The sequence below is a fragment of the Anopheles cruzii genome, chromosome X (genome assembly GCF_943734635.1).
Source record: "Anopheles cruzii chromosome X, idAnoCruzAS_RS32_06, whole genome shotgun sequence".
Taxonomy (NCBI): Eukaryota; Metazoa; Arthropoda; class Insecta; order Diptera; family Culicidae; genus Anopheles; species Anopheles cruzii.
In genome coordinates, this window is record NC_069143.1 from 3,462,964 (window position 1) to 3,476,666 (window position 13,703).

At 53.2% G+C, this 13,703-nt stretch overlaps 1 protein-coding gene across 1 annotated transcript in view; it reads right to left on the bottom strand.

The window, feature by feature from the left end:
* Positions 1–5,769: 5,769 nt before the first annotated feature.
* Positions 5,770–13,703, bottom strand: part of LOC128277600 (irregular chiasm C-roughest protein-like) — a 136,723-nt gene continuing 128,789 nt past the window's right edge. Inside the window, exons 4-9 of the mRNA XM_053016084.1 lie at positions 9,536–9,814; positions 8,936–9,465; positions 8,074–8,859; positions 7,703–7,986; positions 6,351–6,616; positions 5,770–6,242 (exon numbers count right to left, since the gene is read on the bottom strand). Of these exons, the coding sequence (XP_052872044.1) occupies positions 5,770–6,242; positions 6,351–6,616; positions 7,703–7,986; positions 8,074–8,859; positions 8,936–9,465; positions 9,536–9,814 (2,618 nt within the window). The remainder of the gene's footprint in view (positions 6,243–6,350; positions 6,617–7,702; positions 7,987–8,073; positions 8,860–8,935; positions 9,466–9,535; positions 9,815–13,703) is intronic.

Genomic DNA, 13,703 nt, shown 5'->3' on the forward strand with positions numbered 1-13,703 from the left:
AGGGAGAAAAACTCAGCCTCGACCTTAAAATTCCGTCCACATGGGCCCGCTTCGATCCACTTATCCATCATCCGCAGCCGCCCAACCACCCACCACCCAGCCCAACCACCCCGTCCCGACTTTGGGACGCGCACCGATGTGATTGGGGTGTGATCCATCGGCGAAGGTGGTGTCCGTAATCTGTTCGCCAGCGTGCCTTCCCCCCCCCCCCCCCCGCGTCTGCCATCGGGCGCTGTCGACCAACCGTGAACAATCGCTGTCATCAACCGGTCTCCCACCCCCGGTTGGGGCCCACCATCCTCAGGAGGAGAGACGGAATGTCGACCCAACCAACCCAACGATGCGAGTCATCTGGGATCTGGTTTGCGTGCGAAATAAGATCGGGGACGTCTGCGTCTTACGGCGTCGATCCGCAACACCGCCCCTCTCCGTGGAACGGTGGTGGGTGGTGGGTGGGTGGGTGGTGGTTGTGTTTGACGAATTTTCAGCCCCGTGTGGTGCGTCTTAAATTGAATTTTCCGGTAGTCATCCCAGTCACCTCGCATCCGGTTCCGGTCGGCGTCCTCGTCGCGCGAAAACTTTCATAGTCTCTCGCGCTCTCTCTCTCTCCCTCTCGGAAGCTTCAACCAAACCAACCAACAAAACAATGGAAAAAAAATGTGTGTCACAATGTTTCTACATACTGCTGTGTTTTGTGGCCTGCTCAGCTCGGCGACACCTTACGAAGTGGTGAAACGGAACACTAACACCGACGACGGTCGGTGATGTTTCTTTTTGGCTCAGTTCACATACGAGCCCCGCGTTGGTCCAATGATTTAATTAATTGAATTCTAAATCGTGACACGCGAAGAATATTAATTGACGACGGCGACGACGACGACGACATCTCCGAGGTGAGGCTGCCCGAGACAAGTCCCACGTGTCCCGTGCGGGGAGAAGCACCGCGTGCGTATCCCCGGTGGGCCAATCTTGCGAGCATCCTGGTGTTCCCCTCACACACTTCCTCTATCAATCGCCGTTGCTGTTTGAAATAAACTGCCAACCTGGGCCTGGGTTTGTTGTGGCATGTGTGGTCGTCTGGCGCCGATGCCGACAGCAGGGTGCACTTCCGGTAAGCGAAGCGGCGGGCTTCACGGCGACGAAGTTGACAGATAACTCTGAAATTTTGTTGACAACCAAACCAGCGGCAATAACCGTGCTGTTCCCGTTGGCACAGTCAGGTAGACAAGTATGAAATCTGGACTTTTCTGGAAGAAAACACACGTTTGCTGCATTGCCGGCTGACAAGCCCATACTTTACTCAGAGTGTTTGCCATCGCGCCATCGAGCTACACAGTTTTGCCATCTCTCTGGCAGTTTGTGAAGTCGCCCCAAACGAATTGTTCCTCTTGTGAAGCAAACCAAGCAAGCCTTTTTGCCACATTTTCGTCCAAAATTGAAGCACCTGCCACCGTTGCCACTGATGGAGCGAAAATTGCTGTGTGCGTGAGATCAGCGGAAGCTCAAACTATGTCAAGAACTATCATTCCATTACCACCGGTTTGAGGAACCTAGACCGTGCCGTCGATCGTAGACAGCGTTTCCCGCTTGCGGTAACGTTGATGTCTTTCGATCGTTTGCTTCGACATGGAACGATCACATTGCGGTGCCCATTGCTCGCGGGTATCCTTCGTCCGGGGCCGGGACCGGGGCATGTAATCCGGATGCCGGGTGAGCGAACCGGAGGTGGCTCAAACATTGAGTGTTTCCGGAGGAATTTGCATTTTGGGGGGGGGGGGGGGCAACGACTCCGGGAAAAACCGGCGAGAAACCGGAAGCGGGATTCTACGTCGAAATTCTTGCGAGCTCCCGCGCTCCGCTTCCTGTTTATTTTTCTCTGAAGCTTTCTCACTCTCTTGTTCTCTTTATTCAACGCTACCGGCCAGCAATGGAGAGAACACGGATTCGGCGACCGGAGCGAGCGGTGAGCGTTGCGGAATGCGGTTGCGATGGTTTTTACCGGTTTTGTTTTTCTTTCGGAAGTTACGGAATACGAAATTCGGGAAAAGTTGGACCGACCAAAAAGCCGGAAACTCCAGTGAAGCGGATGCAGCAGATAAGCGCCGCCCGCACCACGTTGCGCAGACCGACAGGAACCGGCACAACAGAACAGTGCAGTGCAACAAAAACAATAGAACACCGAACGCGTTAACGATGGCGCTGCCGTTGTACTGTTTTTAAAATCTGTTTCGTTTATTTAAATGAGATTCAATTGACTTTCAAATGCTTAAACGCTAGAGTAAAGAATTTTCTCCCTATATACAAATTGACAGGTTTACTTGATCGTTTTCTTAACTCCTACCTATTCAACTCCTACCCCCCCGCCCGAACCAACCTCCTTTCCTAATTTTTCCAGCCCACAACACACCATTCCGGCGTTGGTGAGTCCTTGCTCGGGGGGTTCCTTTAGCTTGAGTTTTGTTGCGTTGTGGTTTTCGTTTCAATTTTTTTATCTCCCTCTCTCTTTCTTTCTCTCTCTCTTTCTATCCTTGTCGCTGCAATCGTCGTAGTTAAGATTTAACTCACGAGATGCTTAGCGCTGGATATTTGCGATCTGCCGAATGTCTCTTTGTAGTAAGGGATTATGTACAGTTTGCCCTTCTGCTCTAGTCTAGCTTATGACGTTCCGTAAGCTATAGTAATAATATTTCGCGATTTTCGTAATAATAATGATCCTTGACGCAGCTATCGTCGTAGTTAAGATGTAACTCACGAGATGCCCAGCGCTGGATATTTGCGCTCTGCCAAATGTCTCTTTGTATGTAGGTTATGTACAGTTTGCCCTTCTTCTCTACTCCATAAGCTATAGTAATAATGTTTCACGATTTTCGTAATAATAGTTATCCTTGCCGCCGGTATCGTCGTAGTTAAGATATAACTCACGAGATGCCTAGCGCTGGATATTTGCGGAACCAAATGCAAATGTATCTTTGTATGAAGGTTATGTACAGTTTGTTCACCTTCTCTCTTACGTTTTGTTTACTATTCTCAATTTTCTATCTAAAAGCATGCTATATTTATATATAGCTATATCTATATATATATGTATGTATATATATATGTATATAGATATGTTCTGTGTATATTCTATTTGTATATCTGTATATATATCTATATAATATGCTTACATACTGAAACGCAAATCACGCGGTACTATGTTGGCATTCACATATCTACGTATCTACAAATGTTGGCGTAAATAAGTATATGCTTTATATCGTGTTGTTTTCGTTTTTCGTAATCCACTTGATTGCAAATGTGTTTGATAGATGTGGCTTATTATGCGATGAGCTTTTCCATACTATTTACACTTTATTCGCCTCAATTTCACTTTCTATCCCTCTTTCTCTCTCTCTCTCTGCCTGGCTCAATCCTTCTCGCTTACTCTGCCGGTTTCAGGTCACAAACACAAACTCAAAAACATAACGGTCGTAACGCCTATAACAGGATACACTTTTCGGGAGTGAGGCTCAAAACGGGACGAATTTTCGGGACCAGGTCCAAGATGCATGCCATTTGGGAGGGGGTTCTATTGTTTCGTTCCTACTGTCCACCTCGGAACCCACCTCTCCAATTGATCTCGCGAGCGAGCTCAGCTCACGCATTTACTACTGTACGCCAAAAAAAATTACCCAGACATCGCGTGTTGCCCTCGGCATCGGCATTTTAAATTCAACATTTTTTTCCGGTATTCATTGGGCCACTCAGTAGTCGCGGCGAGCTCGGCGAACGTCGAGTCGTGTGGGTCGGGGACTTTTGATGGGTCGAGTTGGTCGAGAGAGCGAGATGGATAGAGAATATTGCTTGGTTCTCAAAACCACGTGGAAGGAGGAGCAAGGCACCGAAGTTGTTAATTTTTTCTCTGCTGTTCCGTCTTCTTGGGTTTCACGCGGTGCGTGAAACCGCGAACATAAACTTAAGCTCAGAACAGAAAACTTATTCAACTCTTAGCTAACTACTAAGCTGTGCTGCAGGAGATAGTTTGCGTTACTTTCTTAGCACATAATTTGGTATATTTTTTCACATACTGCAACACCCCCCGGCGCACGCACGCAAATGCCAGGACGACGACGAAGGGTGCAGCATCGATTTCGTAGGCTCCCTCTCCTCGTTGGGCATCGTGGGGTTACTGGCAATCCACTGGCAGGATCCGGTTCCATACTACTACTGCTGCTACTACTACTACTGTCCGTTTTATTCGCCAGCTTCGCGGGCCCCCGGTAAATGCCCGAAACAAAATCACAAATGTCTTTTCGAGTTTTCGGTCTGACAACCCGGCCGGTCTGCCGCCCCCCACTCACACGTCGGGTGTCAGGGTGCGGGAAAACCGGCACCGCGCGCGCGAAAAAAAAAAACAGCAAACAGGATTAGTGCTCCGGTAGTAGATTGGGGGTACTACGAAACGATGGATCGCGGGATGGACGTGGCTCTACTTGCGAGGAGAAAGTAGCTCTCTCCCTTTCTTTTGCACACACGAAATCTCACTCTCTCTCTCCCCCCTGGTTCCGGCTTCGCATAACTAGCGCATAACAAGCGGATGTACTTTCGCCGCTATGAGTATATATGAGTTATAATGGTTCGTTCGTTTTATGAAGAGATTTAAAATGGCGTTTGTGGCGTCGTGTAGCATTTACATGTGTGTGGCTTAGGTGACTAAAACTAGTTTAAAGCTAAGCTTGTATATCCCTTTTCTGCCGCTTCAAAACCACCGCACTATTTTGTCACATTCTTTTCACGCTCTTCTCTGTCACTTTCGACAGAGAATGTCCTGTCTAGTGTTTTAATTGCTCTGCTAAGCCCAAAAAGCGGTGCACTAACCGCTCTGCTTCGCTTTGCTGACTCCGACTTTAAAAGATTCCTTCAGCGACTCCTCCATCCGACTTCTAGCCAGGCTAGCCACACGCACACACGCAAACGAAAGAGAGAACGTGCGTTTCTAAACGATGGTTGGGATTTTTTCTATGCTGTTCGTCCACACACACACACACACACACACACGCACATTATTTTCCTCCGCAGGGAATTTCGTTTCGTTTTCGCGTTTAATAAGGCCACACATTAATACTAAAACGGTAAAATATAAAAAATGGTATTAAACGAAAATTAAAAGAAAGAAAAACAAAAGTTAGTTACGGATTCAGCAGCAAGCAGCAAAGTCGTCCTGATGTCCTTGAACAACAAGAAGTAGGTCGCAGAGCCCACGGGAATGACGCAGTGTGTAAGCGAGTTAGGAAACGGTGCAACAATGCAGGATATGTGTGCTGATGTGACCACTCTGCCACCGCTCCAGGTCGGCGAAGAGGGTCCCCGGCTCCCCGGGGATATATAGTAACAGCTTCCACTCCCCCGTCTCTCTCTATAATACTAAGAGACGCCCCGCCTGGTCCCCCGGGAGGCTTGGACCCCCGCCCGCCCCCGCCCCCATCACCACTCTTCCCGCACACAGAGGCCGAAATTCCCTTGTTGGCGTCGGTTTTGGCAGTACACCCCGGCTCGTGGATTGGGAGGGAGCCAACGCGGGGATCGGCAGCGGTTTGGCAGAGGTCAGAGAGTCCACAGGACTGGCAGGGAAACGGCAGCCAACGGTGCATCGATATGCATCTATGGTGTGCGTGTGTATGGTGTGTGTCTCATCGGGAACTAGGACATGGCGACTTTGCGTACCTGATCCCGCTCTAGTAGTGCTGGTGCTGGAGCCTGGGCTGGAGTCGACGGCGGTCCACGGTGTCGCTAGACGTGGGTAGCGAGCGCCCCCTTACGTATGTCCCCGTTCGATGGCAGAATGAATTGGCCGGGCCCAGGGCTGCCGGTTACTGGCTGTTGTTGCTGCTGTTGCTGAGCCTGCTGCTGAACCTGCTGCTGCTGCTGTTGGGGAGCCGCCGCAGGACCGCCGGACGGGTTCATGCTGCCGGTGCTGACGGAGCGGATCGACTCCGGGCTGGTAAGTCCGGACGTGATGCCGACGATGCTGCCCGACCCGTTACAGTTGACGCCCAGGTTGACGCCCATGGTCAGTCGCGAGCTGGTCGGCGGGTGCCGGGCGCTGGCGCTGTACGGTGGCGGTGCCGGCGTAACCGCCGGGTTGGCCGTACTGGGCGGTGGCAGCGGTGACAGATGGCTGGAGCTGCTCCGCAGGTACGGATTCCCGTACGTGGCACTGTACCGTGGATCGATGCTGCTGGGTGCGTTAATATGGGCTGGATCTGGAAGGACGCGACACAGAGGTTCAACACAACGAGGTTAGACAACGGTAATTGGCATCGTTGGAGAGACAGAGAGCGAGAGCGAGAGGGCGAGAGGGCGACACTTACTCAGCAGACCGCTGGACAGGGAGCCCATGCCGGACGAGAGCGAGCCGAGGCCGCTCTGGATGCTTGGCAGCCCGTTGTCTTGGCGCAGTTCGCGCGGGTTCGCGCGCGTCAGCGAGAGGTTCCCGTTCGGGAGCTGGCCGGCGCCGGGCATCAGCATTGGCACGTTGTAGTCGTGCGCGTAGTCCACGTACTGGACGTAGCCACCGTTGCTCTGGCCGATCTTGGCCTGCAGCGTGCCGATGCCGTCCGAGTAGTCGCCCGAGTAGCTGTGGGTGGATCACGAAAGGGTGGTTGCGAGGGTCAAGAATTAAGTCGATTAGGATGATGGCTGTACCGATATATCTATAGGGCGCTGCATCTAGTGTTTGGGATATGTTTTAGTAACATACTTAAATATGCCAAAAGGAAGTGTTCTAAGTGACAACGAAAAAGGATTGATAGAGGCATATAGGCTGGAGGGTGTTGCTATTCGAGAAATGGCTCGAAGAATAAAGTGATCCGAAATTAGTTAAAGGATCCTAAACGGTATGCAACTGTGCAGTGTACTCCGAAAAAGGGGAAGCTATTCGCAAGCTTTTGCAACACAGCCCGAATATAACTCGAGCAAAAATGACCAAAGCACCAAATCTAAGCCTACTACACCAATAAAAACGTGTAGAGTTAGCTAAACTGAACATTTCAAGTCGGTGGGACATGGTATCTTTGGGTTTTCTTCTGCTTTTTCAAGAGCATATTTTATATCAAAAGAACCAATTCCGTTTCCTGGTTTTTTTGTGTAGATGAGCTTTTCTTATGAAAAAAAAAAATGTAATTTGGATGGGCCCGAGGGTTTAACAGGCTACTAGCGAGATTTACGCAAAGATCCGGAGTACTTCTCCATCGGTAACTTTGGAGGAGGATCTCTGATGGTGTGGCTGGGGTTTTGCTCTGCGGGCAAGCTCAATCTGGTGTTTACATCTTGTAAAATGGACTCTAATGATTACATCCAGATTCTAGGAGATTGCCTGATCCCGTTTACAGCTGTCAACCACTTGAAAAAAATAGGGTTTTCAACCAGATAATGGTAGCATTCACACCAGTTCGATGACTAGAACAAGGTTTGCTTGGGTGGCCAGCGCAAAGTCCGGATCTAACTCCAGTCGAAAATGTCTGGGGAATATTGGTTAGACAAATTGATGCGGATAGGAAGCAAAACAGCTCTATTAATGAGCTTAAGGCATCCATTTTGGAAGCTTGGGAACATATGGACCCAAAAATGTTGAAAAGCCAACGTCAAGTAATCGATAGTTCCAAAATCCAAACACTCCAGATGGACTCCGTAGGCGGATCGTCCGAAAGGCGCCAGTACTTACCGATAGTCGTTCGGGATGCGAACGGGGCCAGCGAGGGGAACGCCGCCGCCACCGCCACCGATGCCGCCACCGCCGCCAATGCCACCTCCACGGCTGCCACCGTTCGGTGGTGCTGCTCCTCCGGCGCTGTTGTTGCTGCTGCCCCCGCTGGACATGGCAAGGCGCGTCACGATGCTGTCCGTTCCCGAGCACGTCTCGGAGTACTCGTGGTCGCGGTCAATCTTCAGGTCGCTCACGTTCGACGCCCGGTCCGTGTCCTTGCACGTCTTCTCCGGGATGTAGTGCTGCGAAACGGGAATCGGAAAGAAAGAGCGGCGCGCCGTTAGATAGATTGATTCGCTAGATTCGCGCCCAGCTGGATCTGGACCTACATCCTGGATGACGTCGGCCGGCGGGAGCTTCTTTTTGCCGCGCCTGCCACAGCAGCAGAGCGTGATGCCGATCAGCACCACGACCACCAGCATGAAGCCGACGATCGAGCCGATGATGATCGTCGGCAGCAGGATCGTTTCGCGGGGCGTGAACTCAATCTCCAGCGAGTCCGCACCGTACTCGTTCAGCACGGTGCAGTTGTAGACCCCAAAGTGCTGCCGCTGGCTGTTGTTGATGATGAGCGTCGAGCGGACGCCCTCGGGCGAGTGGTTCTCCAGGATCGTGTAGTCGTTCTCGTTGTTCACCTCGAGCCCGTTGTACGTCCACAGCACCTGGCGGGCGCGCGGCACCGACAGCGCGTCGCACTGGATCTGCGCGTTATCGTTGACGGCCCCGGTTTGTTGGCGGGGCGACCGGATCGCCGGGGGGCCCTTCAGGTAGATGGCCGCGGTGGCCTCGATGTCCGGGAAGCCACGGACGCTCGCCTTGCACAGGTAGTTGCCGGCGGTTTCGCGGGTCGCCGTCAGCGTGAGGTTGGCCGCGCTCGACACGATCCGGTCCGTCTCCTCGTGGACCCAGAAAATCTCCGGCGCCGGGTTCCCGGTGACGTCACAGCTGAGCGTCACCTTCGCGTCCTCCTCCGTCTCGACCGACTGCGGCCGGGTGCGGAACGTGGGCCCGTAGCTGATGTCCAGCACTTCGCTCTCCTCGCTCTTGCCGACCGCGTTGTGCACCTCGCACTTGATGACGTCATCGTGGTACTCTTTCGAGATGTTGTGGATGATCTGTGGATGGGGGCACACCGAGCGACGAGTGGAGGGTGAGATCGCTGATATCGGGAGCTGTCGCAAAACATCTTACCATTTCCGTGGTGTAGTCCCCGGCGATGAGCTCGTCGCCGCGGTACCACCGGTAGGTGGCGTCGCTCGGGTTCGCGTCGGCCCGGCACGAGAGGCGCACCTCGGCGCCCTCGAGGATGCGGCCGCCGGCCAGGGCGCCGCCCACCACCGACACGCTCACCTTCGGCGCGTACTTCACCTCGAGCTGGAGCCGCACCGAGCGGTACGTCCGGTCGGCCGTGTTCTGCGCCTGGCAGGTGAACGACGTGTTGTGGTGCTCCTTCTTCGGCGTCAGCTTCAGGATCGACTTGGCGGTGAAGCGGCGCGTGTCCGTCATCGGCTCCTTCACGTACTCGATCCCGCGCGTCAGCACCGTGCCGTGGCCGTCGATCCAGGTGATCTCGGCCGCCGGCTTGCCACCCGCCGACACGCACTCCAGCTCGATCTCCCGGTCCTCGGTCGTCACCAGGAAGTCACCCTGCACGATCTTCGGCGGTTCCGGCGGTACCAGCACCGTAAGCGTGGCAAACTTTGACCGGATGCCGAGCATTCCTGCTTAGGACAACAGAGCACACAGTCAGCATCTACAGAGACCGGACTCCTCAGCATTCCGGGTACCTACCGTGTTTACCGGGCCCCACCTGGCACTGGTAGCGGGCCTCGTCCTCCAGCATCAGCGGGTAAATCTCGAGCGAGTAGTCGCCCTCCTCGTCGCTGCCCACCATCGAGTAGCGGTCGAAGCCGCTCAGGTTGCGGAACCGCCCGAGCCCGAAGTCGTCCTTCGTCCACTGCAGTTCGCCCACCTTCGACTCCACCCGGCACGGTAGCGTCACCCGCGAGCCGACGATGGCCGTCTGGTCCTGCGGTTCCATCGCGAACCGCTGCGTTCCGTCCACCGCACCTCCCGCCAGGGCCACCAGGGCGGCAATCGACCACACCGCCGCCCTGATGGCGCTGACCGTCGTCGTCGTCGCCACCGTTTTGGTCGTCGTCTTCGTTGTCGTCGATCGCCGCTCGCTGAAGTTCATCGTGATGGTCGTCGTGGATGGGGTCGTGCCGCCTCGTCTTGAATCCCTTCTCCCCGGCACTCACCTGGGGGGCACCTGGGCAATGATATGTGTTCTGTCACTTCACACCAGAGAGGGAGAGAGGGAGAGAGAGAGAGAGAGGGAGAATATTCGATTAGTACCAGTTCCAGTGGTAGCGTGGAATCCAGCGATTCCTATCTCCGATATCTCTGGTACAGGCGTTCGTGGAGTGACCCCGAGGTAGCTCCCGGAAGTCTCAAGATCAGGGCCTTCCTCTACTGTCCTCTACTTCCTCAGGGCAACTCTACTGTGTACAACAGCAGGTCACAGGTCACAAAAGTTTCTTTTACTCTCCAAAGTCTACATCATCTCAGTACAGTACAGAACTCCATTTTGTAGATTCGAAATCACAGTGCTTGTATTTTACAGTTTTCGAACATCTCTTTTGGACCCCAACTGTCAAATTTTTAGTTGAATCTTTGCCATCCGGTAGAAAATGAATCACTTGACAGTAGCACAACGTGTTAAAATGGTTAAAACTTGCGTTCTTTAGAAGACTCTAGAGTACTGTGGATTTTTTTTCTTTTCTGTATCTTTGATGAAATAAACTTCTGTAGTTTCCAAGCCCGAAAAGTCCTTGCTTGGCCAGTCCTTGCCTTCCACACCTACTTTTGCCGGTCATTCTACCGACGTTCAAACGTTGCCCATGAACATGAACAGGCTCTCTGCCTGTAGGCTCCGTGTCAGGGGTTTCGCTCCGTACAACGTACAATGCGGGTATATGCGGAGGTGTCACTCTCCGTGCATTCACGTTTCCGTTGCTTTTCACGATTTCGTACGGTTTTCCTTTTTTGTGCCTCCCCTGTGCCTGTGTCCACCACGGTGGCACCTCTGGTAGCTCGATAAGCTAGACTCGCGGTGACATAAGGACTTGGTTGAGGGCCCCCTACTCTTGGTCTTGGGCGGATAAGAGAAATTCTGCGAACGGTCGTCGGTCATCGGCCCATCGGCGGCCCTTAAGCCGACAAATCCCCCACCGACCGACGAACCCAAACCGCTAAGGACCAGTACCAGCGCATGCGGCAGGATGCGACCGAAGCGATACAAATGCACCAGCAGCAGCATCGGCGTGGCATTGCTAATCTGCCAATTGTTTCCGGCCAGCGAAACCAGGTCTGGGACGGGACGGGACGTTGGGTCTTTGTCGCTTTTCTTGCCAACACCGTCAGAGTACACCGCACACACACACACACACACACAAAGAGAGGCACGGTGCGACACAAAAGCGTGCGCGGCCGCTGTAAAGTGCCGAACGGTGCCGATGGCGGCGCCATGAGTGCAAGTGCAAGTCAAAAATGTCCTTTCGAGCCGGGCATCGAGAGAGCTCGGCTGTCACGAATGGTAACACTTTTGTTTAGAGTGTTCCCGAGTGTGTGGGTGTGTGCGGGGGTGACATGTGGCGCTAATCCCGGTTCTATTCTGCCGCTGCCGCTGCATTCTACCGTGCGATTCCCTCCGATTTTCGGTCCAACACCTGCGCTTCGGGCGAGCTTCCGATACGTTCGCTACGGAACGCTTGATTCGTGCGGGGGGGGCGAGCGGGGGCGTAATATCAATGGCTGTTAAGAGGGGCCTTAATAAGAGGCCTGTTGGAGACCCCGCACCACCCCGCGCCTCCTGCTGAATAAAACAAAAGGGAACCCGCGCCACCACCGCTGCTGATTACATGTGTTCGAGGCAGGGCAGGGTTTAAGGATCGACGCCGGGGCGGTCGGGTGGTGTCGGTATCTCTCGGTAACCATTCGGTGCTACGGTCGAATGCTGCCGGTCGAGCTGTCGAGCTGTCGACTGTCAACCACAACCCGGCAAGCGACCCGGCAAAAAACCAGGTTAAGTATTGATGGCCACAAAAGTAGCCACCGGGGAGAGCCCCGGGCCCACAATTACAACATCCTCTGGCCCTGCGCAGGATCATCACATATTAAAGATGACCTATTAGAGAGACCTAGCCTGGACTGGCTGGACCGTGTGCCCTCGGTCTTGCTGTGGCCCGGGTTCGGAGCCGGAGCAGCTCCGTTGAAGCTTATATCAATTAACAACACTAACTATCAACTCCAGTCTGGGGTCCACTTTTGGCGCCTCGGATCACTGTCTCTCTCTCTCTCTCTCTCGCACACACGCACTATAGTTTGGTCTATCAGGCCTAGGCCAACTTCAGGTAATTGGCCGCCATCTTCGCAGGCACACGCAGTTGGTCAACATCGAATTAAGAATCGATTTCGAGAGGTTCGATCAAATGAGTGGTTTCGAAAGGATGCACTGTGTGTTTGAACGGGCGAACGTGAAGCAGCTTCGTCAGGTGCTCCGAGTGAAGCGGGGGTGCGGGGAATGATCAACAATGGGCTGGTGCTCCTCTCGATAAATAGTTAGCAAATAGAGTCCATACGAGGGGACTGCTCTCAAGAGTAGGCAGCACCGACGGAAGGAAAGTTTTGGAATACTAGTTTGTCCAACAAGTTTTGTGCTTACCAAGCAATTTAGTATCGACGTGTCAAACAGACAATGGCAGAAAGTCATGAATTAGAGAGATTAGAGAGTAATTGTTGAGAATCTCCACCGTGTTGTCCGGATTGGGCCCCTAGCGACTTCCATCTGTTTCCGGACCTTGAAGAATTCATGCGAGCGTTTTTCATCAAATGCTGTCGCGTATTTTGCAGCCCTTCCAAATTCTCACCTCAGGGATGGAATTCATCAGCTGGAATCTCGTCGGAACACAGTGTGGCACTGATGTTCGGGGAGACTATACTCCGAATAATAAACTGTATTCCAAACCATAAAATGATGTTCTTCTTAGCGAACCACAAAACTGATTGAACAACCTGGTATTTCTCTGTTGGTACTGTTTACACAGAGGGTCTGGTCTATTTTGGATTCCTTCACCAGGCCTGTGTGTGCCCGCCGACCGCAATAAGCATCAAAGTTCGCTGGTATGGGGATTTTTTCTCAGATCCAAGGGACCAAGTTCGGGTTGTGTGACTTTGGAAACTTTGACAGCTCACATCTTCGCTCGATCTTTGGGATCGATTCGCAGCCCCGTGAGAGCGAGAGAGAGAGAGCGAAATGCACAGCCTTGATAGAGGGAGCGCTAATGATTTGACTTCTTCAATACTTCTGTACGGCTTCGGCCGTACCAGCATCATCTAGCGTCGATTGCAGTGCGACAAGTAACCGCACTTTACTTTCGGCGTACCACACCACAGCAGCAGCAGGGCCCACAGGGTGGTTCAGTGAACTTCTTTTGCCGTCGTCTTCGTCGTCGTCGTTGACTGTGCGCTCTGTGTCTCCTCCGATTCCTTCCGTTGAGTCGACGCTCCATTCGTCACTCATCAACGGCCGGGAAAGGGAAGCCACTCTACTAACAACGACGACGTAACATCATCCTCTTAGCGGGCCGGAGCCCAACCAAGCTCCCCGCGCTCCTCGGTCCATTATTATAGTCCCTATAGTCCCCCCTTGCGATCCATCCTTCCATCCGTCCGGTCCGGCGGCGGCGGCGGCGGCGGCGGCGGCCCCGTTATTATTCGCTCTCTCACGCACAGCCACAGCCGAAGCTGCGAGTGTGTTGTGACGCGCGGTAGTGTGCCGGGCCGAGAGGTGTGTGCGCCGTCGTCGAGGTTGGGACAGAAAAAACAACAAAAATTAAATGGAATGGTGCGCCAAGGGGAGCTCGAACACGCCGGACTCGATCGGAGCCGGGGCCGA